The sequence below is a fragment of the Benincasa hispida genome, chromosome 1 (assembly GCF_009727055.1).
Source record: "Benincasa hispida cultivar B227 chromosome 1, ASM972705v1, whole genome shotgun sequence".
Classification (NCBI taxonomy): domain Eukaryota; kingdom Viridiplantae; phylum Streptophyta; class Magnoliopsida; order Cucurbitales; family Cucurbitaceae; genus Benincasa; species Benincasa hispida.
Window position 1 is genome coordinate 84,317,340 of NC_052349.1, and position 24,554 is coordinate 84,341,893.

Below are 24,554 nucleotides of genomic sequence, written 5' to 3' on the forward strand. Positions count from 1 at the left end.
TTTGATCTAGTTTGTTACGTAGATTCTGAATATTTATCTTATTCACATAAAACTCGATCTCAAACATGTTATCTGTTCACATGTGGATGAATTTCTATATCATGACGATCAATGAAACAGACCATAAAAATCACTTCCTCAAATCATGCTGAAATTCTTGCAATTCACAAAGCTAGTCGAGAATGTGTATGACTAAGATCAATGACTCATCACATTCATGAAACATGTGACCTGCCTTCTAATAAAATTCTTTCAACAATATTGTATGAAGACAACACAACATGCATATCTCAAATCAAAAGATGATATATTAAAGAAGATAGAACAATGTATATTTTACCAAAGTTTTTCTACACTCATGATCTTGAAGAAAATTGTGGCATCACTATACAACAAATTTGTTTGAAGGATAATCTGACAGACTTATTTACAAAATCATTACCAATCACAACCTTTGAAAAATTGGTGCACAACATTGGAATGCAGCAACTCAAAAAGCTAAGTGATGTTTTCAGGAGGGGAGTAAATATATTGTATTCATTTAAGAGTATATATTATATGAAATATTTACTCTTTTTCCTTCACTAGATTTTTTTTTCATTGGGGTTTTTCTAGTAAAGTTTTAATGAGACATATTTCATATATATATAATGGGCATCTAAGGGAGAGTATTATAAATATTATGATAATAGATGTCCATTAGATACTCATACTTAAGTGTCCTTTGACCATATATCATACCTTCATTACCCTAAGTATTGTCCATGTGTATCAAGATTACACACTATTAGTGTCCATGTAATTCATCTCCTACTTGCCAAATTACTTATAAATAGTGACATTTGGTGGGTTTTGTAAGATGCATATATTGGTGGAGAAATCGAAAAAGTTTGGAGAGAATTCCAAAATTTTCATTTTCTATAATCTTCTTAATTTAATTTAATTTAATTATTTAGTTATCCCTCGTATCCAATTCTCATCATGCTCCTCAATTTTACGGTACATTTAAATTACATCGAGTTGTGCTTTTGGCAATGGTTCTTTTGCTTTGTTGAACCTTATCCAGAATTGTAGAATCAATTTTGGCAAATTGACCATTCACACAAAAAATCATATTGGTTTTCTAGCCGTATTTCGAGGACATTTTAGTATTTTTAGTCTAAAAAGTAAAGCCCTTTCTCTCTCGTTTCTCAATGGTTGATCGATGCACTGCTCGAACCCTAGGGTGTGAATTTCATCTTCTTGAACCTCTTCTCTCTCTGTTTCTCTGCATCAGCGATTCATCTTGGCTTGCAGTATGGTAAGCGTCTTCTTAATCTTCTTCCATTGTTCAACGGAAAATGATCCTCAATTTGAATCTTGCATTGGAGAAGGATTTTTTGAGTTTCCTCTCTTCATTTTATGCTCATATTTCTGTTGATACGCGAGAATGGAGATTAATTTTGCTTTTTAATGGTTGCTTTATGTATGTAGTCCTAGAGTGAGTTTCATCTTCCTTAATTGCTTCTCTCTATCTGTCTAAGCTGTATGCTAGATTAGCTTTTTCCTCGATTTTGGTTGTTTTCGTTCTCCGATTGATGATCCTCTTTCTAAGTCTGCCTTTGGCCAAAGACTTGCTTTCAATCTTTTGCCTTCGTACTTTTCTATTTTCGTTTTATCTTCAGATTTCTGCTACTTGCAAGATGTTAGAAGTTGATTTTGATTTGAACCGGGCAACCGATCGGTCCACACTCTGTTGAGGTATGCTTTAAGAGTTTCGTTACGAATCTCGCCAATAATGTATGATATAGTCTCTGTTGAACACATTGGTTTAAGAATACTTTTTGACCGAGCAACAAAAGATTTTAGGCAAACTTTCAATTACAACCATGAAGTACAAACCATTCAGATGCTTCCGAAGCTTTAATATCTCGAACAGGATGATAAAGTTCAGATTTATCAATAATCAAACTATCCACAACACCTAGTGAATTAGGTTCAGAGTCAAATTGGGTGAATACAATATAGTATAGTCATAACTAAATCAACCTCTTGATAGTGATTGCTTTAGCTACCTCACCATTTAAAATATGATGGGCAAATTGAGTCATAATTGCAATTGTTTTTCCTAATGACTGTAACAAAGGCTACTTTTGGCAGATTTCCACTAAAGGCAGGATCGACATTGGTTTAAATTAACCCTATGTTGGGGGTATCCACCTACGATAATTCTTTGAAGGCTTTTAAAAGATGAAGCTTGAAACTCGACCTAGCCACACTTGCTATAATTTGCAACTCACTCGAGAAGGTTGGTAGTGATTTTGGTTGGTCCATACAGCACAAATGGTAATGATAAAAATTGAAATCTTGAAGCATTTAGTCAGTTAAGAAGCTAGAATATTAAAGGGAGAGAATAAAATTGCAGTGTAAGTGGATGGTGGACAGAATTGAAAATCTAGCCACTGACAGTCATATCATGAAGACAGGGGTTTTAACAGATCTAGATGAGGCAAATTTATTTGATGTTGTTGTTGAAGTGGACCCACATGTTTTCATGGATGAAGAAGATTTTTTTGATGATGTCAATGGAGATTCAGCTGACTCAGTTGTGGAGTTCAATGTTTCTGATCTAGTATGGAGCAGAGTACCGAGCCATCCCTGGTGGCCAGGGCAGATATGTGATCCTGCAACATCATCAAAAAAAGCCATGAAATATTTCAAAACAGGCAGATATCTGATAGCCTTTTTTGGGGATCATACATTTGCATGGAAAGAAGCAGCGATGGTAAAACCTTTTGAGGAATATTTTTCAGAGTTGCAGAAGCAGAACAAATTGGAAAGTTTTCATCAGGCAATTGATTGTGCTTTGGAAGAGTTCTCCAGACGAGTTGAGTTTAGCCTTGCATGCTCTTGTTTATCAGAAGAATTGTATTCCAAGCTTCGAACTCAAACAATTACTAATGCAGGAATCCGCAAGAAGTTGAGTAAAAGAGTGGGTGGGGACAGCTTTCTTACTGCAGAATCTTTCGATCCAATGAAGCTTATTAACATTGTTAAGGAAGTATCCATGTCACCTGTTGGTGAAGCTGACAAGTTAGAACTAGTTCGCGCACGTGCTCAGTTGTTGGCATTCAATCGATGGAAGGGCTATTATGAACTGCCCAAGTTTCATAAACACAGTGTAGTGTTCAATGATATTGATCACATTTTGGATGTAAAAAACAATTATCAAAGTGAATTGGTGAAGGATATAGCTATAGACATCAAACATGATGAAGCGACCCCAAGTGGGGAAGGAAACTTGAAATCTCAAGATGATTCCAGTGGCAAGCGCAAGGATAATTCTGAAGACTTAAAAGACTCTAGTGAAAAGGGCAAGAATTTGTCTAATTCAATGTCCGAGAAGCCTCGTCGTGGTAGGAAGAAGAAACATAGATCTGAAGACTATGCTGGCAATGAATTGAGTTTGCATGCTTCAAGTACTAAAGATGAGGTAGGTTGTAATGACATTTATACCAACATTCCAATAACTCATATTGAGTCTAGTAAAATGGGCAAGAATCTGTCTAATTCAATGTCCGAGAAGCCTCGTCGTGGCAGGAAGAAGAAACATAGATTTGAAGAGTATGCTGGTAATGAACTAAGTTTGCATGCTTCAAGTACTAAAGATGAGGTAGGTTGTAATGACACTAATACCAACATTCCAATGAAGACTGGCCAAACTTTTAGAGTTGGAGATCGCATTCAAAAGGTTGCTTACATATTGAATGAGTCGAATCCAATATTGAAGCATGATGATGGAATATCTGAAAAAGTTGTTTCCAAGACGAGACGAGGCAGAAAGCGGAAGGAAACTTCAGAACTAGTTTCTCGCGGGAAGACTGGAAATAAAGCGACGAAGCCAAATAGAAGAAGAAACGCAGACCCAGTAGAATCATTTGACTCTGAATTTATGAAGGACACATATTGGACTGATAGGTTAATCCAGGGCATTGCTGAAGATCAATTATCTTTTGAAAATCAAAATGAAACTGTGGATGTCCACGTCCAGACTGCAAGTGAAAGGGTTGTCCCTCCTGGTCTGAATTCTACTGATCAAGATGAGCCTCATGAATGTGTGAAACCAGAATCAGAACCTCAAGATAGGTTAATCCAGGGCATTGCTGAAGATCAATTATCTTTTGAAAATCAAAATGAAACTGTGGATATCCATGTCCAGACTGCAATTGAAAGGGCTGTCCCTACTGTTCTGCATTCTAGCGATCAAGATGAGCCTCATGAAAGTGTTGGACCAGAATCAGAGAATAGTGTGGAGGATCCCTATCCCACAGCTCTCATTTTAACCTTTACAGACTTGGATTCTGTTCCTTCAGAAACAAATTTAAATGATATATTTAGAAAATACGGCCCTCTGTACGAGTCGAAGACTGAAGTAATGAAGAAGAGTAGACGAGCTAAAGTAGTTTTCAAGAGAACTTCTGATGCTGAAACAGCTTTCAGCAATACGGGAAAATGTAGCATTTTTGGGACTGCACTTGTTAGTTACCGCCTCAAGTTCTTGCCTCCTGCCAAAGTTTCTTTGCGTCAGACCAGGAGATGCAGAAAAGAAGCGAATCTTGAGAATAAACTGCTACTTGATGCCTAAAGATTCAGGTTTTGAAATGCAGCTTCTCTCCAACTTAAAGAGAAACTAGCATGTACTACTTTCGCCTTAAGTGATGTCTGTTTTCACTTCATATTGATAGTTTAACTTGGTAGAGTTAACTTGCAAATAAATAGGACATGGCTGATACTTTTTTCTTAGGCATGGTAGTAAAGATACTTGGAATTAGTTTGTACATGGTAGTTTATCTGTCAAAGGGCATATTGGAGTGAAATCATGTCCTCATGCACTGCCTTTCGAATTTTGTAGGACAATATATTTGTATGTTGTACTACTGAATCTTGGATTGTTGTCTAAGGTAATGTATTTTCTTAACCGAATTTTACTATAGTGTACTACTACTACTAGTCTACTACTAATAATAAAGTTGCAGTGAATGGAAAGATCAGAACCCAATGAACATAATTCATTCTTTTTTTGTTTTTTTGGTCAAGTTTAAAGTATTTTTCCTCCTAGAATGGATTAGGACCATTAGGTTTACCTTCTTATGAGCGAAATTAACAAAAACCACCTGACAAACTTTGTATTTAATCAAACTAAGCTTGCCTACAAACTTGACTGAGAGGAAGAGAAATAAAAAACTTAAGATTAAATTTACATTATCGTCAAAATTAACAAGAACCAACACAAATGGGTAGAATCAAACTGAACTTGAGTATAATCTCAATGGAGAGGAAGAGGTTGAAACTTTAAAAACCAGAGTTTTCATGGAGAGATCAACTTCAAGGAGATAAGTTTATATATGTTTTATTCATAGTGTAGGCATTTGAACAATCATGACTCTTTTTTTTAGATAGAAACAACTCCTTTTATTGAGAATAAATGAGAGAACACAAGGGCATACCAAAAAAACTAATCCCACAAAACCTTCTGCAAGAGAATTGACATCTCATTTCCCACATATAAAAGTTTTCTATTCTCCAACGGTGGGATTTCCCTTTGAATATAGTTAATTAATTAATTAATATTAATTTAATAGTAATAATATAAATATTTATTTTAATAAATCAATATGATCTATTAAAATATTTACTTAACTTATTTTTATAATAAAAATTTATTAAATGAATGAAATTATTTTTTTTCATAAATTATTAATTTATTAGCCAACTCTATCTTAAATATATTTAATTAGTAAACTAAGATTAGTTAAATTTAGTTAGTATTAAACTTCATTTTTTTAATAATAATAATTTATTACTTTATTTTTTTAATAAACAAGTAATTATTTATTGAGATTAATTTTAATTTAGTAATTCATTATGAACATATAATCATCACTGGTTATTTATAAGAAATTAATTATTTACTGTGATTAATTTTTATTATTCCATTCATTATTAACATATCATATTCATAAAATATTTTTTAGTATTTTTTATTAATATATCATATTTTTATCTCATTTTCTTCCTTTTTATATAATATATTGTCTGTTAAAATATATTGTCTTATATTATTTAATTAAAATTAAAATTACTAATGTTAAACTTAATTAATAATAAAAATGATTAAGTATTAGATTATAATTAGTATGACGTCCATTAAATGTAGTAATTGATTAATTTTAATTACAAATTATTCAATAATAAAATTATTATTCATTCGTAATTAATTTTTTTATTGATATATTAAATACTATTTCAGAGATCCGAAAATCGCACACGGCACCGGAAACCAAAGAAAACAACCTTTTATCTTTAAAAGGCGGATGGAGAATTCCCAGGACCTTGAAAGTGGGTTAAAAATATCTCTGGTCTCTTTTGATAATACCATGCAGCGAAGAACAAACCTCTGGACCACCGTAGTGGCGAAAAGCATAATTGGTTGAAGTGAAGGTGATAGTCAAACACCATTAATTTCAGTAAGTTCTAAATTTTGAAGATACATACAAAATTAGTTTGATCGAAACGAGAGCACTGTTTTCCATATGAGCTTAACAAAATCCTTTGTAGAAACAAGGATTGGCTTTGTAGGAATAGGAAGGGTGTAGGGGAAGGTCTCTTAATCAAAACTGTAATCTTAGTTAGAATCCAAGAGTTGCATAGAAAATGCCACCATTAGCTGTTCCATGATATCCACATTAATTTATCTGGTGGCGTGAGGCATTATAACTAACCAGCTGCCGAAAGAAGTGTAGAAATTGTGTTTACAGAGAAACACTTGGTAGTCTTATTAATGTCGAACTGAAAACAGCCTTAAGATCCAACCATATGAAGGCTACAAATCAGCCTTTGTAGTTTGACAACTAAACAGCCAGTCCTTGGAATTAATTTGGTTTAAAACTCACGATAACACAACAGACAGTAACACAGTGAACTTTAAATATAACAAAAGAAAGCCATCCTTCCAACAACAAAGATCAAAGAAAACTATGCTCAAACATATCTTAACAACAAATTCAAACTACCTTGCCACAGGACCAAGTTCGTTGTCGAATGTTGAGGCAATAGACATTGTAGAGTCAACTTGACGGTCGTTGCCGTGGTTTAACTCGAGGTTTAGACATTCCTTCAGTTCACTCACAACTTGACTCATTGTTGGCCTATTTGTAGGATCTGAAGCAGTACAAGCCATTGCCATATCTACTGCTTTCCATACAGAGTTAACGTTACAACTTTCTTTTATTTTCGGGTCCATTATAGAGTAGATATCTCCTTGATTAATGTTGAAATCTACCCATTTAGTTATGTGACTTATTTCACCACTTTTTACTAACACTGGTCTCCCAGTAATGAGTTCCATAAGAACAATTCCAAAGCTATAAATATCACTCTTCTCTGTCAATCTAAATGATATGTAATACCTGCAAATAATCACAAGCAAAATTCTGTCAAATAATCACAATGGAACTGTATTCTAATCTTGTTTTATAAAGACAAATTGGAAGAACTTACTGAGGATCAAGGTAGCCAGGAGTGCCGACCACTTTGGTAGTGACATGAGTGGCATCTCCATCAGTAGGGAAAGCTCTAGATAGGCCAAAATCAGCCAGTTTTGCTTGAAAATGTTCATTCAATAAAATGTTGCTTGATTTGATATCTCTGTGGATTATCGGTGGTCTGCAACCATTATGCAAATATTCTAGGCCTGCAATTTTTTTTTTTGTTTTTCTACCAATATCATTTGAAACGGGAATAGAACAAAAATGTCATTTTACAAAAACAGTTCACATGTATCATACACTTGCTGCTAACCTTGTGCTGAATCTAGTGCTACTTGTAATCTGTCTTTCCATCTCAAAACCTCTCCTTTTCCACCTGTACAAAAACAGAAAGTTATTGTCTTTATAAAAAATATGAACAAAAATGAAGTTTTGAGAAACACATTTTTTCCCGGGCAATCCAAACAGGTCCTAAGTTAATTTTTAAAAAATCCGTACCTAGGAGTGATCCAAGGTTTCCTCTGCCCATATATTCATAGATAAGCCCCATTTTCGTGTCTCCCTCATTACAATATCCCACTAGACTAGTCAAGTTTCTGTGATGAACTCTCAAAAGAATATCAACCTGCCATGAAATATCTATTCTGAGTGATTCATAAGAACAACAAAAGCATAAGGGGGGTTCAAGAAATCTCATTATGTTAAAAAAAAAAAAAAAAAAAAAACCACATGCCTCTGCTTGAAATTCTTTATAACCTTGACCTGACTTTGGAGATAACATCTTTACAGCCACTTCAGTACCATTACTAATTTGACCATAATAAACTTTTCCAAATCCTCCTTCACCTAGCAATGTGTCAAAATGATTTGTCATTTTCAAGATATCTGCATATAAATATCTTCTTCTTGGATGCTGATCTAATGGCCCATGAGATTGAGGTTCGATATGAGAATTTTGTGGTGAATGAGGCTGTACCATAACAGGGCCTGTAAGAATACCAAAATTTAATATATGTTATTTTGGTGTTCATTGCAAGAAACAATTAATTAACAGTCTATTGGGATAGTTTACCTTTACGATTTGTTTTCCGCCTGATGAAGTAGATTGAAGTTAAAATGATTAATATGATAATAACACCACCAACTGCTGCTAGAATAGGCATGAGTATATCGTTCTTTTTCTCATTTGTAGCTGTCACATGTAGATTTGGGTTTCCATCCAAACTGATGGAAGAAATATTTATGAAAGTTAAATTGATATCAGAACTTTTGGCAAATTTTGTACTGTGTTGAAGCTTAGAAATATTGGTTGGACGTGCATGTGGTTTTAGTATCAAAGGCTAACCTTAGTGAAAGAGAGGCTTTGTTCATTTTGTTAATAAGTGCAGCAGGAACTTGGCCGCTTAGGTTGTTTCCTGCTAAGTTTCTGTAAAAGCAACAAGTAGAATGTGATATAGATAAGTCTTTGTCAGATGGATTCATGGAGTCAAAAGTAAACTTACAAAACCCTCAAGAATGGCATTTCAGCTAGAAACTCTGGCACTGGTCCAATTAGGTTATTGTTTGACAAATCCCTGAAATGAGCCATAAATCCCTTGTTAATTTTGTTACTCATTAGGAAATATTAGGTATTGTTTTAATTCTATGAAATAGAGATGAAATTCAGTTACAAACTCATTTGCTGGAAATGAGGAAAAAAAAAGATTAGGTATTGTTTTTGGTCCTTGAAGTTTTAAGTGAATGTCTATTTGGTCTATGAAGTTTCAAAACAAATACTTCAGTCATTGAGATCTACATTTCGTTACTGCCGTGCATCACACTAGGTGATTAACGAAGGATAATTAGAAGCTTTAGATTTCATCTTCTAGGTGGGTCGTCGTTCAAATTTGAATGATGGAGGGAGACTTCTTCGTTTAGATCTAAACTTTGACTTCTCCTTTATTCTTCATCTGGCTAAGTTTGACAACGATGATACTTGTTCTTCACTTGGCGGGATGGTGGGGGAGGGTTCGCCGGAGGAGGTTTGAAGAAGAGAATGGAGAAGGGGGAAAGAAGAGAGAGGTCACATCATTAAAAACAATTAAATTAATATATTTTACCAAATCATCTAACTTACTCATCATTTAACGACCACGTCATTTACCATCTAATGGTCCAAGGATTCTTGGGAACCATTTAGAACCATTTGCCAAATCTTGAAGACTAAAATGTTCGTCTTGAAACTTCCATAACCAAATAGACACCAACTTCAAATCTCATAGACCGAAAGTAGAGTTTCCAAAAGCACATTTTTCCCTTTTTAAATAAACAATACAATACAACCACCCTATTCAATTCCCTTCTTAAAAAAAATAATTTTTTTTCAAACTTAAGAACTCAATTATGGAGAAACCAACCTCAAATTAACATATTAGTTTTCCTTTGTGCATTTGGAAGTAATTTCATTAAGAGTCGTATTGAAGAAGAACTTGTTTGTAAGTTTTAATATGACTCAGGTTTTAAGAACATTGAAAGCTTTAACACATTAAGATCTTTAGTAGAATCAGACACTTACAAAACCTCAAGCTTTGCCAGATTTGATATGTTTCTTGAAATTTCTCCCATCAATCCACTGGATGACAAGTTCCTGTCAAGAATTATAAGATCAGCTTATAATATTCATGTAAGGGAATAATCCCTGTTTAAGGTTGAGTCACTCACAAGCCTATAATTGTCGGAGGATCTGAAGCATCATATTTACAGACAAGAGCCCCCCAAGCTAAAGTTTTTGGAGCACATGGATCTCCTTGCCAATCTTCTTTTGTAACCTTATAATCTTTCTTGATGGATTCAATAGCAACAACTGCAAAGCATGTATGACAAAAACTATTGAAAAGCAAAGAATTTAAAAGGAAATCAACACGCAAATTTACGCTAGTAATGGTAGGTTAGCTACATCTACGAGCATGGAGAGAGAAACTGTTTTATTATCTTGAGAAGCAGGAGAGAGATTTGTACGCACGTGAGAGTTAGAAGATTTATATATGACACCCCTCTTAAATGCTAAATAAAATAGATTTACGCATGTTTTACCAGATTCGAGGTACTTCAACAAAGAAAGATATGGAGTCAAGAAACTAGTTAAATGATGTTTATGTTAAGGGAAATTGTAAATATATCAATAAGACACAAAGTATTAGCAAATATAGCACAATGCAAAAGAATTTGCAGATATAGCAAAATTTAGATCCAACCCCCTAGCGATAGAGTCTATCACGGATATATTCTGCTACATTTGCAATTCTTTAAAAACGTGCTATTTACTTAATTATTAGCTCTAGAAGTGCTATCCATTACCATTATCTTTTATGTCAACTATAGAACTAGTAGCATTAAGAAATGAAAGTGCACACATATTACCATCTCCTTGGTTTGTTGTAGGTCGATCAAAGTTCATCACTTTATATATCTCGAGCGCGTTCAAGATGGGTGGCATAGTCGAACCTTGGGACATGACCAGAGTAAATTCATGTGTTGCATTAATAGATAAGGGTGCCGGACTATAGATGACATTTTCATTGAGATATGCAGGGGAAACATCTCGATTATAGAAGAGCTTGCCATTATTATAGATTTTGAATGTTCTTGATTGGTTAGGTTGGAGGGTTTGAAGTTCAGCAAAATACATGTATATATAGAATTTGGTGGATTGGTCAGGATCACCCCAAGGTATGAACATTGGTGCACTTGCATCTGCTACTGTGGATGCTGTATTAAGCACCGAAGATGGTGCTTTGAAACCTTTGTTATCATTATTGTTCACTTCAGAAGAGGTTTGTATTTGAACCCATCCTGAGATTGGGACTGGTGGACTCCAAATACGATCATAAACGTCATCTGGATATCTAAACAGTTCAAGAAGGAATTGTAAACGTTTAGCAATACTCAAATTAGAAATATTTAGGTGTTTTCTCTACTTATCTTTGTGTAATTCAGATAACCGTCTAATAAAAAATTGTCAAATGATATTTTTTTAAAAAAAAATTTTAAATTCGTGTGTAAAGAAAAAGAGAGCATATGTTGAGATTGTGTTCGTAAGCGTAAAAAGTAATCATGGGAGAATCATAATTATCTAGGTTATTTGGTACAATTTTGAATTAGCATTTAACTTTCAATGATTATTTTAAAATGTTGTAGCTTTTAAAATAATTACTAATAGTTGCATGTTTATAAAAACCAGCTGCAAAATGAATTAAACAAGTGTTTGGGAAAATCGATCTTAAACGTGAAAAAATATTATAGAATAGGGATAAGGAATTGTAATACATAAATAGAACATGTATGAGACTTTTTAGGATGTTAATCCCAAAAACTACTACTTGTTTCGGTAACTGTTTATTTTTTTTCTTTTTAATTTTCGAAAATGAAGTCTATAAATATTTATTCCACCTATAAATTTTTTATTTTATTATCTACTTTCTACCGATGTTTTAAAAAACCATGCAAAATTTTGAAAATATATATATGTTTTTTTAAACAAAAAATTAGCTAAGAATTCAAATTTTTAATTAAGAAAGATGAAAACTATTGTAAGAAACTAAGAGGAGGTATGCTTGATTTTTAAAAGCTAAGACTCCGTTTGATAACCATTTTGTTTTTCTAAAAAAATTAAGCCTATGGATACTATTTCCTTCTACCTCCAAATTTCTTCATTTGTTATCTATTTTTCACCAATGGTTTAAAAAACTAAACCAAATTTTGAGAACTAAAAAAAGTAGCTTTAAAAAATTTGTTTTTATTTTTGGAATTTGGCTAAATATTGAACCATTGTACATAAAAATGCAAACCATTAAAAGAAATATAGATAAAATAGGCTTAATTTTAAAAATAAAAAACAAAAAACAAAAAACTAAATGATTAGATAGACTAGTTAGATTTTATAAAGGTAAAAAGTGATTTCTTAAAGTTATCTTATAATCACTCTAAACTCATAGGAAATGAATTCTAAAGGCATCCTAGACATGAAAAGTGAATTAAATAGTGAGATGTTAATTAAAAAGACTCACCGAATGAATGTGTTGTTATTTGCTCCAATGTCCAATCGCATGTAAGTTGATAATGATCCAGACACAGTTTCATAGCTTACATTTTCCAAAGGTCTCAACTCCAAGGCAGAAATAAAGGGTGTTCCATTTCCAGTATTGACAACACAAACTTTTACATTATTTGAAGTTGTGATATGAATTATCTCTTCGTGTATAATAGTCTGTGGCAGTCCCAATTTCACAGTCACCCAAAAGTTTGGTCCAAAGTGCAAATCAAATTCAGGAACTGTATTTTGAGCATCATAATTTTCATATAAGAAACTAGCTCTGATCAAATACTTAGTCCCAACTTTCACTTTAACATTGTAGCAGTTCCTTTTTCCTTGTGGAAAACTTCTTAAACTCCAGAGTTGTCTTTCCAGATCAGACAATATTCTATTTGATGGTATACTTCTTACTCTGCCCGTGTCGATATAACTCCAATCTGGGACATAATTTATGCCTGTAATTTTCTCTGTGTAGCTAGAATTGGATCCGCAGTCAATACTAATAAAGCCTGAAATAATACCACAAAAACCATATATCAGCCTGTGTTATGACAGAAACAGTCGACAAGCAAAGAATTAAAAAAAAAAAAAAGAAAACGACACATTGATTTGCGTGATTTACTAATAATGTCTTAGTTACATCTACCAATAGAGTAGAGACACTATGCAGGTAAGAGTTAGGAAGTGTTTGGCCCATCGACTTCATAAATCAGAGTTAAATAACTCCACTTCACCAATTTCAACAGTATTTACTATTGAAGTTTGCACATTTATCGCAGAAATTTTATCTATCTCTCATTCTCTCTTTTTCCCACTTATCAAAGAACTTCATTTTTACGACCCTATACCCCAAATGCTAACTTTCTAATTCCAACATATTAACTTTAGACTTTAGAACTCAAATCATCGTCCCAAACATTCATTTTAAAAGTTTATATAATGGCACATGTCTTAAAACCTTAAAACAAAATAGGGACGAAATAAAGTCGATAACGAAAACGATGTGGAAATCAAAATTGTAGGAAAATCACAGTACAGAGCAGAACCTTGTTGACTCTGGCCATAAACCAATGGGAAAAGAACAGAACTGGGTAGAAGGCCTAGAAGGAAGAAGTGTATGAATATGATGTTTCCCATGAATCTAGTAGTTTTTAAGAACGTTTTTCATTGAATCATTTCATCCACCTATTTATTTGCTGAACTAGTTGGTCGTCAACTTTGGTTTTAAAGTGGGGTTTATTGGAATGGGATGTTTCAAATAAATTGGCAATTAGAATATTTGTTTTGCCTCAAGTTGGGATTTGATTATTGAAATATCATTTTCTTAGCTTAATTAGTTCTCCTCACGAAAGCTCACAATGTCAACCAAAGACTTGGCAGTGAGCAAATAGTTGTCAATCCAATTTCATAATGCTTAAACTTGAGTGATTATAGATTCATGACCTAGTCAAATTACACATAGGATTTTATTTCAAATGAACCAATAGCTAGCTAGTTGTCAATCCAATTTAAACATTAATGATTATAGATTAATGACCTAATAAATATAGGGATTCCTTCACAATGAGCCAATAGTTGTCAATCCGTTGGCACGTGACTACGGACGACGACAACCGTGAGAGTTTTTCACTAGAATATCTCACTAATATGATCTTCCAGTGACTAGTTTTAGAATCACAATTTTGACCCATCAATCTAGATATGTATCTTGTAGAATCCATCAAAACATCTTCATGCTTCCATTGTTTTTTAAGAGAGATTAGTTATGAAGTTCATCAAATGTAACTAACTAAAATCTCTCGTTCTCAATTATGTAAAACGTCATCATTTGACTAGAGGACATGTGTATCCTGATCCCTTAATAAATCTGCTCCATCGTGACTTTCGAGGAAAAAAGAATAAAGAGAAAGAAAGAAGGGAAGAGTGAGAACTGAAGAATAAAAAAAGGACAAAAAAATTGTCATATCAATAAAATATTATAAAATTTGTATAGTGATTTAAAATTGGTCACTTTATCACTACTATATCATTTTGTCAACTAACAATCAACTTGATAACTATTTTTTAAACCTTAAAGAGTATAATGTACAAACTTCTGTAACTAAATAGATACTAAACTCAATTCTTAGGAACAAAAGAATATTTTGCTCTAAACTTTATTACGGGTAAAGAAAAACTATGTAGTTTGTAATGGTGTAGGCTAGATAATATGAAAGATACCTTATTTTGTTTATTTATTATTATTTTTAAGTACATTACTATTCTGGATTGTTTTTAAATATGACAAAATGAATTAATTTATTTATAAATATAGTAAAATATCATTGTTAATCATTGATAGATGATAATAGTTTATAATTATCTATCACTATTTTTTACTGATAGATATTGATATTTTGTTATATTTAAAAATATTTTTAACAATTTTATAATTTAAAATAATTACCCTTATTATTATTACTGTTTTGAGTTCTAGGAAAGTGACTATGTCAACCAAAATGAACATCGTGTAATCAAGTCATACTTCTGTGCCTTTTAAACCATTACCGTTGACTTTACATAGATGATATTGACGTGATTGTCTTTTTGAGGGAAAAAAAATTCTTATATGAATTATAGATATAAAAGTATGAAAATATATAATTTCTCTCATAATATAAATAATTTTGTAAGTTTGTCAATAATTATATAGATAATAATTAGTAGCTAGCAACATTGCCAACTGTAGCTTATAATTCCTCTAATAAAATATGTACCATCTCAAACGTTGATTGTTAGATGTTCCATCCTATCATTATTGCAAAAAAATAAAAAATCACGATTTAATAACTTGTATATATAAACGTTTGAGCCAATCGATGATTTAACATAAATATAATAAATAAAACAAAACGCTTCACATACATTCTACATTGCAGTTTGTAATCTAGTACATACAAACAAAATGACAAGTTAATTTCTCTTGACATAATAATTGGAAAAAAAAAAAAAAACTTAAAAAAGGGAGAACCATTACAAGGATTTTTTTGTAATACAAAATAATAGAAAATAAACTATCTAGCCACAGGGCCAAGCTCAGAATGGAATGTTGAGGAAATGGAAGTTGTAGAGTCCATTTGATGAGGAGCTCTGTGATTGAACTCAAGGTTTAGACATTCTTTAAGTTCACTTACAACTTGACTCATTGCTGGTCTACTTATAGGATTAATAGCAGTGCAACTCATTCCTATGTCTACTGCTTTCCACACTGAGTTTGTATTGCATTCATCCTTTATTTTTGGGTCAATTATAGTATATATATCACCTTGGTTAATGTTGTAATCAACCCACTGAATAATGTGACTTTTATCACTCGTTTTCACTAGTACCGGTCTCCCCGTCACGAGTTCTAGAATCACAATTCCAAAGCTATAAACATCGCTCTTCTCTGTCAATTTGTACGATGTATAATACCTAGACAAAAAAAAAAAAAAATCAAAGTTAGCTATTGCTTTTAACGTGAGATTTTAATTGCTATTTTCTCGTATTTAATTAAGCATGTTTGAAATGACTTTCTCTAGATAGGTTTGGAAAGGACTTACTCTGGATCAAGGTATCCTGGAGTTCCGACCACCTTCGTTGTCACATGAGTGGCACCTCCTTCAATAGGAAAAGCTCTAGATAGGCCAAAATCAGCAAGTTTTGCTTGTAAATACTCATTCAATAAAATGTTACTTGATTTAATGTCTCTATGAATAATTGGTGGCCTGCAACCATTATGTAGATATTCCAATCCTGCAAACATTCAATCTTTTCATTAGAATGGATATAAGACTGTCAAATTGACCAAGAGATCGGAGGTTCAAATTAAATGAACGGTAAAAGAAAAATAATAATAATAAGCTTTAAATACTATTTTGATCCAGTATTTTTGGTTTTGTTTCATTTTGATATCTATATTTTGAAAATGTTCATTTTGATCCTTATATTTTCAATTTTCGTCTATTTTGGTCCTTGTACTACTTTCAAAACGTAAAGTTCAATGACCAAAATGAACTAAAGTTGAAAGTACATGGGCCAAAATGAACAAAAGTTGAAAGTATAATGACCAAAACAAATATTTTATAAGTACAAGGACTAAAATAAACCAAAACTAAAAGTACATAGAGTAAAATAGTATTTAAACCTAATAATAATAAAACATGAATTAATATAGCATATATTTGCAAAGCTATGATTTAAGTTATTGTCTAACCTTGTGCTGAATCCAATGCTATTTGAAGTCTCTCTTCCCATCTCAAAACCTCTCCTTTTCCATCTGCATATATAATATATAAATCAAAACAACTATATATTGAAAAAATAATCTTACTACATTAAAATTATTGAAGTCAAATGTTAGTAAATTCCTACCTAAAAGAATTGACCCTAGATTTCCTTTGCCCATATATTCATAGACAAGCCCCATTTTTGTCTCCCCTTCATTGCAATATCCAACAAGGCTAGTTAAGTTTCTATGATGAACTCTCAAAAGAAGATCAACCTGTATTCATGAGTTAACAGTTTTTCTTTTTAAAAACAAAATGAAAAATTTGAACTCAATATAATAAATATAAGGATTGAAAATAAAGTTAATAATTGGTGTGTTAAAGATAAAAAAATATTTACCTCTGCTTGAAATTCTCTATATCCTTGAGCTGATTTTGGAGAGAGCATTTTGACAGCGACTTCAGTGTTACCCATAAGACCATAATAAACTTTTCCAAATCCACCTTCACCCAATAATCTACTAAAATTATTAGTAAATTTTAAGATGTCTGAGTAGGAAAATTGGCGACTTGGTGACTGCAATGGCGGCTGATCATGTGGATGAAGTTCAACTTCAGAATTTATTGGTGAATGGTGATCCACTATCATTGGACCTATAGCATTTACAGGTAATTAATGAATAAAGATTGTTTTTTTTAATGATTTTTTTTTTTTTGAGAGATTTTCAAAAATAGAAAAATAACGGAAATTATTTAACAAAATAGTAAAATTGTAATATTTTTTAATAGAGGCGGATAGAAATCTATCACTAACAGACGTGGATAGAAGTCTATCTTTGTTTTTTGTTATTTCTGTAAATAGTTTGACATTTTTCTATCTTCGAAAATTTTATATTTTTTATATAAAAAACGATAATAAAAAGATAACTTATATATACGTTGGTAATTATTTTTTATTTCACGTTTCTTATTTCCGATTCTTTCATTTTTTTTGTGAACATTTGAAACAAAGGGGACTATTTTTTCTCAATTAAAAAAATAATATTGTGATGAGTTTGTATATTCATTCTTTTTTATCGTTTAAAACTAAATTTGTTTGATAATTATTTTTATCATTTAAATGATAAAATTATTGAAAATATTTTTAAATATAACAAAATGTCACTATCTATCACTGTTTGTAAATAAGTTGATGCATTTTCCTATATTTGAAAATCACTCTTATTTCTTATCATTCACAAAAATCATTTATTATTTTTGTTTTCTCATTTTTTTAATAAAGAAAAAGAAAAAAAATTGTGTTTAGTATCTGTTTGTTATTTTTTGTCATACAAATATAGACATGTTTGGTAACATTTTTTGGTTTCTTGTCTGCTTGAAATTTTTTATTCAAAACATATAAAGTTTTAAGTAAAATATTTTATAAGTAAAAATATATAAAAAAAAACTCTTATTTATATTTTGAAGAAAAAAAAAACCTAGAAATATAAACGTGAAACAAGAAATCTTGACTTTGTTGTTTTTATCGCATGAATGAAAGGTAAAAAACAAGAAACAAAAACAGAAACAGTTAAATAATGCTACTATTTCTCAAAAAATCGAAAATAAGAAATATGAAACTAAAAATAAAAACACTATCAAACGAATCAACCTTTGACTTACCTTTAGAATTTCGTTTCCGTCGAATGAAGTAAACTGAAACTAAAATCAATATCAAAATGAAGAAAAAACCACCAATTGCTGCTACTATAGGAACTATTATGTTATTCTTCTTCTTTTCACTTGGTGTTGTCTCTTGTAGATTAGGGTTTCCCTCCAAACTTGTGACATTAACATTCATCAAAAGTTAATAAAATTAGTAAAATGGGTATGAGAAGATTTCCCCCTCATTTCCAAGAAAAGAATAAAGAATTTTAATTTATAATTAAGCATGCATTAATTATAGGGGATTTAATTAATGAAAGTCAAAAGGAAATCACCTTAATGAAAGAGAGCCTTTGTTCTTTTTGTCAATAAGTGCAGAAGGAATTTGTCCTGATAGGTTGTTTCCAGATAAGTTTCTGCAGTGATTAATATTAAATTAATAATTTAGTAAAATACACAAAGATAAATATGGTTCGAGACGTATTTAAATATATATATATATATATATATATATATCCCATGGAATTCAAAAGTGAACTTACAGAAAAGTCAACATTGGCATTTCAGCAAGAAAATCAGGTACTGGTCCACTTAGGCTATTATTTGACAAATCCCTGAAATTAATGAGTAATTATTTATCAATCTCTGGTAAGGTGACCATTTTTTTAAATATCACTTTAATTCATTAATAATATTCTTTTTTTTTTGGGTGAAACTTTAATATCCATTTAATAATATTCTTGTTTTGGATGATGATAAAAATAATATTTAATTACTATGTACTTTTTTTTTAAATTCATTTTTTGGTCTCTATATTCTTAAAATATTTATTTTCGTTTGGTGGGTAAAAACTTATCGGGCATAGATAATACTAATTCCTCACCCTCTCAAACTACTTTTGAAATGATAAGATATGGATTTTTTTAAATAATAATATAATAAGGTATAAAGAAAAAGCACTTACAAAACTGCTAGGCTTGCTAGATTTGATATGTTGGATGAAATTTCTCCAGTTAATCCACTTGATGATAAATCTCTGTAAAAATAATTGAAATATATCATACTATACTTCCATATATATACATATTTACATACATATATAAGAGGAAACCAATTTCAACAAATTGATAGCAAAAATTAACTAAATGCAAAGATATTATTATACTCACAGCCCTGTGATTGAAGGATGATTTGAAGCATCATAACTACAGTTAACACCTTCCCAAGCAAAGGTTTTTGGGGCACATGGATCTCCTTGCCAATTTTTTGTAACCCCATAATATTTCCTTATGGATTCAATGGCATCAACTGCAATTAACAAATTCTTTTTGGCATTTAATTTTCAAATACATCTCTAAAGAAACTACAAAAAAAAAAAAAATAAATAAATAAATTATCATGATTAACGCGCAAAAATATCCCCATAGTTATTGCCCTCTTGACCTTTTATACATGCTTCAAAACTACATCTTGAGTAGAAATTCATTGAAATTTTAGATTAAAAGTGAGACTTGAAAGGGTGTGGCAATAACGTGGAATGATAATAGTATTATGGATTCTAATTCTCGTTCCAAATTACTGCCACGCTGTTTCAATTCTCAATTTTCATCTAAACACTTCATTACCTTTCTACTCCAAGAGTAGTCGTTGTGAAACAATTATGAATGAAAAGTGGAACTTGGAAGGGGTGTGGTAATGACGTAGAACGGTATAGCATCATTCTAGGTTCTAATTCATGTGTTCTAGGTCAAACATTATTCTATCAAATTTCTACTCCAATAGTAGCTTTGAAGCATTATGGATGAAAAAGCAAGACTCGAAAGGGTGTAATAATGACGTGGAATGGTGTGTAGCAGTATATTTCAGGTCTCAATATTCCGTTTCCAGATCACCGGTAACCACAACGTTTCAAGTCTCAATTTTCATCAAACATTATTCTACAAAATTTCTACTCCAAGAGTAGTTTTAAAGCATTTATAAAAAGATACCGGGGTAATATTGCAACGATATATAAATAAGCAAAAAAAAGAATGTATATAACAATAAAATGTTACCATCTTGTTGTTGAGTGGTGAGTTGTAGGAAGTTGATGACCTTATATATCTCAACTGCATTCAAAATCGGAGGAAGAGTTGAAGCTTGAGACATGATGAATTTGAAGTCATAAGTAGTACTACTTGTCAAAGGAACCAAGCTACGAGCCACATTTTCAGTAAGATATTCAAAAAGAATATCATCTTTAATCCAAAGTTTATCATTAAGATAGATTTTGAATAATCTTGATTGATTGGCCTTCAAGACTTGAATTTCAGCAAAATACATATAGACATAGTATTGATTGGAAGCATCGGCATCTCTCCAGAAGAATTCCATTGGTGCAGTTGCATTTTTGACTGTGGAAGCTGTACTTAACACCTTAGAAGGTGCCATGAAACCAGGTTCGTCATTGTTGTTAACTGTAAGTGAAGTACTTAATGGACTCCAATTTGTGAGTGCAGCTGGTGGACTCCATATACGATCATATGTATCGTCTGGATATCTAAAACCATAACCATATATAATAATTATGTTACTATATATATAACATAAATTCTATACTTTTCTCTTTCAACTTTTTTAATTTGTGTCATTCGGTTATCATTTGGATCCCCTACGGTAACTATTTCGTTTTTTGTTTTTTGTTTTTTAAAATTAAGTCTATATTCTCTCATTTTCTTACCACGGTTAGTACCTTTCTTAAAATTCTAATAACAAAAACAAGTTTTTAAAAGAAAAATTTTCACAAATAGAAAAAATGTCAAACTATTTATAGAAATAACAACAAAAATATTGATAGACTTCTATCAGCGTCTATCAAATAGTATCAATGATAGACTTGATTAAATTTTGCTATTTTGTGTAAATAATTTTCCTTATTTTTCTATTTTTGAAAATTTCCCTTTTTAGAATTTTTTTTTTTAGTTTTTAAATTTTGTTTGTAAAAGGTAGAAAGTAGATAACAAAACAAGAAATCTAGAGATGGAAGGGATGTTTGTAGGCTTAATTTTTTAAAACTAAAAGTCAAATGGTTATTAAACAAAGCTTGATGTTTAGTATTTGTTTTTTAAAATTAAGCTAATAAACAACCATTCCATCTCTACATTTTTTGTTTATGTTATCTACTTTTTATTAATATTCTAAAAAACCAAACCAAGTTTTGAAAACTAAAAAGAATAGTTTTTTTTTCTTTTTATTTTTTAAATTTGAGTTAGAATTAAACATTTTTTACTTAAGAAACACAAAACAAGTGGAGAAGAAATAGACTTAATTTTAAAAAATTTAAAATGAAAAACCAAATGTTTACCAAACAGTTAAACTTTCAATTTTATCTAATAAAATTCTCTAATATATCTATTAAATTTAGAGATTTGAATTTTATATGTCTAATAGAAACTTTTACTTAAATTTTTTATTTTTTGTCTAGTAAATAATTTGTAATTTAAAAAAAATATATATTTTGAATACGGTGAGGACTTGTTAGAAATAAGATTGAAAGTTCAAGGATAATAAAATAAAAAATGTGGGAAACTATTAACATTTTTTAAAGTTTAAACACTTATTACATAAAATTGAAAGTTGCAGGTTCAGTTAAATTTTTTAAAGTTTATGAAACCAAATACAAAGATACTATGAGTTTACAAATTAAACTTGTAACTTATCCATGAAAAAACTTTATGCTTTATTAACAAGTGCAAAATTACAAATCCAAAAACAAAAATATCATTGGACTTTGTCCTTCGTTTCAAAACCGCTTTTTTTTTTTTTTGTATAAAAAAAAATTGTAATATTACCCTTAAATCCTTGATCTTCATAAATATTTCAAAACTACTCTTGGAGTACTAGAATTTATTAAAATCTTGGATGAAAATCGAGATGATTTATAAGAACGGTGGTGTCACGAAAATTGGGACCTGAAACACATCATATTCTCAATCACTGACAGACCTGTTCTAGATCTCAATTTCTATTCAAAATTTGAAAAGAGATTTCTACTACTTTAAAGCTAATTTTCAAAGATTTACAAACCGTTAAAAGACATATATTACAACTTTGAAAAGAATAAAGATGTATTAAAGTCGAGAAAATGAGTTTCGTATATATATATACACACACAAAAGGCATTAGTAGTCACCTGATGAAAGTATCATTGGGAGCACCAATATCCAACCGCAAGAAAGTTGTCAATGATCCACTCACTGTTACATAAGTTGTATTTGGCAATGGCCTTAGCTCAATAGATGAAATAAATGGCACTCCATTTCCTGTATTCACTAAGCAAATTTGCACTTTATTTGAAGTTGTGATATGAATCATCTCCTCATCTACAATAGTTTGTACCTCTGGCGGATCTATTCTTGTCCAAAAATTTGGTCCAAAATAGATATCAAATTGTGGAGCACTATTTTGGCCATCATAATTTGCATACAAAAAACTGGCTCTAATCAAATATTTAGTGTTAATTTTGACTGGAATGTTGTAGCAATTCCTCATCCCTTCAGGAAAGCTTCTTAAAGTCCATAGTTGTTTAAGAAGACTATCCAATCTGTAATCTGTTGCTACAGTATTTACCATCCCAGTTTCCACCATATTTGAATCCGGAACATAATTTATACCCGTAGTTGCTGCAATATAACTTGAATTTGCCCCACAATCAATACTGATGAACCCTGAACAAACACAGTTAATTACTAGAATTAGAAGATTTAAGGATACAATTATCCGTTTAAGCTCCATAGACTTTGATATTCAACAAAAGTTTAGTGTAAAAGTGTATATCCTTGACTAAAAGGTCAAAGATTCAAATCTCCATTGACGAATAGAAAAAAGGAGGGAAAAAAAGATCTGATCTAAGAATGATGTACTTTGAAAAGGCTACATCAGCTTGAGGGGGACATGCTAAGGAATGAGGATTTCACATTGAAAAAAAATGAAAGGATGATATGCTCATCTCACTTTCAAATGATTTTGAGATAGAACACTAAATGGGTATTTGGTCAAGTAGAAAAAAGTAAAAAATTTGGAATCCCCATACAACGACTTAAGAGCTATTAGATAATATGAGGTTGCATCTCAAAATAAATTGATAATGTGAGGAATAGTCTATCTATCTTATAAAAAGTGTGAGAGCCCTTGGTTTTTTCAATGTGTGCTTCTCAATAAAAACGATGAACCCCAAAATGCCACCATCTTGAGGGAACGTGTTGAGAATTTCTACATTGGAAAGATGAAGAGACCTCACAATCTTGATAAATACATGGTCATCAGTTACTCCTCTCGTTGTCAATTATTAGTTTTGAGATGGACCCACATAGTTATCTAATATGATATTAGATCTTACGAAATGCAAACGAGTATTCGTCTAAACAGTCGTAAAGAATTAGAATTTGGCTCATAATCACAAGTTTATCTAATAGTCTAAAACACATTAGAATGGTTGAAAAGAAACAAGAATATGAAAAAGATAACAGACCGTTTTGGGAGGTTTGGGCATGAACAAGCAAATGGAGAAGAGAAAAGGTGGGGAGAAAGGCAAGAAGGAAGGCGTTGAATAATAATGTTGCCATTGGATTAAGATGATGAATAGAAAGAGTGAGGCATTTCGTCGAACAATTTATGGGCTTTTTTGCTTCTTCAAAGGAATTGGTCAAACTAATTAATTAAAGAGCAAAGAAGAATGAATGAGATGTGCATTGAAAAAACTTGGAAATTATGAGAGAATCTCATTTACGCCATGTTTTGTTATATTCTAAAATTTAATTACAGACTGCCTTATATTCAAAAGTCAACTATCTGGCAGATTGTAATGTAATATGATCATTCCGGGTGAGGCTCAACCTGTTGCCAACTTGGCTTTGAATGGTCAACCAAAATNTATATATATATATATATATATATATATATTATATGAATACATGCACCCCCAAGTCTTTCGTAATTTTACGTCTACTTCACCTTTATTTTAAAATAACAATCCTTCCGTAACCTACTTCATATTTGATCATTTGCATCTTTACTAGCTACAATAGT

General features: G+C 31.3%; 3 protein-coding genes across 4 annotated transcripts; 1 reads left to right on the forward strand and 2 right to left on the reverse strand.

Moving 5' to 3' along the window:
* The first annotated feature begins 1,142 nt into the window (after nucleotides 1-1,142).
* Nucleotides 1,143-4,972, forward strand: LOC120075980. 2 transcript variants are annotated; one of them, XM_039029747.1, is made up of 3 exons: nucleotides 1,143-1,300; nucleotides 1,665-1,740; nucleotides 2,140-4,972. In XM_039029747.1, the coding sequence occupies exon 3, from the start codon at nucleotides 2,414-2,416 to the stop codon at nucleotides 4,622-4,624; it is 2,211 nt and encodes a 736-aa protein (XP_038885675.1). In that variant the 5' UTR covers nucleotides 1,143-1,300; nucleotides 1,665-1,740; nucleotides 2,140-2,413; the 3' UTR covers nucleotides 4,625-4,972. The 2 variants fall into 2 exon arrangements, with proteins under 2 accessions (XP_038885675.1, XP_038885683.1); XM_039029755.1 differs by lacking the exon at nucleotides 1,665-1,740 and having other exon boundaries at nucleotides 1,156-1,300.
* Nucleotides 4,973-7,048: 2,076 nt separating this feature from the next.
* On the reverse strand, nucleotides 7,049-13,734 carry LOC120079728 (probable leucine-rich repeat receptor-like protein kinase At2g28990). The gene is made up of 13 exons (XM_039034077.1): nucleotides 13,644-13,734; nucleotides 12,572-13,106; nucleotides 10,926-11,410; nucleotides 10,227-10,368; nucleotides 10,081-10,152; nucleotides 9,029-9,100; nucleotides 8,872-8,952; nucleotides 8,672-8,750; nucleotides 8,260-8,529; nucleotides 8,025-8,151; nucleotides 7,840-7,902; nucleotides 7,540-7,732; nucleotides 7,049-7,448 (listed from the first exon to the last, which is right to left on the reverse strand). Exons 1-13 carry the CDS (start codon nucleotides 13,732-13,734, stop codon nucleotides 7,049-7,051), a joined length of 2,610 nt encoding a protein of 869 aa, XP_038890005.1.
* A 1,916-nt stretch (nucleotides 13,735-15,650) lies between these two features.
* On the reverse strand, nucleotides 15,651-24,260 carry LOC120079735 (LRR receptor-like serine/threonine-protein kinase IOS1). Its single transcript, XM_039034089.1, has 14 exons — nucleotides 24,256-24,260; nucleotides 23,998-24,176; nucleotides 22,660-23,194; nucleotides 20,543-21,027; nucleotides 19,658-19,796; nucleotides 19,453-19,524; nucleotides 19,031-19,102; nucleotides 18,824-18,904; nucleotides 18,507-18,664; nucleotides 17,245-17,498; nucleotides 16,990-17,119; nucleotides 16,832-16,894; nucleotides 16,179-16,371; nucleotides 15,651-16,050 (listed from the first exon to the last, which is right to left on the reverse strand). The coding sequence occupies exons 1-14, from the start codon at nucleotides 24,258-24,260 to the stop codon at nucleotides 15,651-15,653; spliced, it is 2,766 nt and encodes a 921-aa protein (XP_038890017.1).
* Nucleotides 24,261-24,554: the final 294 nt, after the last annotated feature.

Excerpts from the sequence above, each read along its gene's own strand:
- LOC120075980 (XM_039029747.1), top strand. The coding sequence starts at position 2,414 with ATGGTGGACAGAATTGAAAATCTAGCCACTGACAGTCATATCATGAAG.
- LOC120079735 (XM_039034089.1), bottom strand. Across the intron at positions 19,797-20,542 it reads CACCACTCAACAACAAGATG|TTGATGCCATTGAATCCATA; the intron begins GTAACATTTTAT and ends TGTTAATTGCAG. Across the intron at positions 16,372-16,831 it reads AGCATTGGATTCAGCACAAG|GATTGGAATATCTACATAAT; the intron begins GTTAGACAATAA and ends GAATGTTTGCAG.
- LOC120079728 (XM_039034077.1), bottom strand. The coding sequence starts at position 13,734 with ATGGGAAACATCATATTCATACACTTCTTCCTTCTAGGCCTTCTACCC. Across the intron at positions 8,953-9,028 it reads ATGCCATTCTTGAGGGTTTT|AAACTTAGCAGGAAACAACC; the intron begins GTAAGTTTACTT and ends TTGCTTTTACAG. Across the intron at positions 7,903-8,024 it reads AAACCTTGGATCACTCCTAG|GTGGAAAAGGAGAGGTTTTG; the intron begins GTACGGATTTTT and ends GTTTTTGTACAG.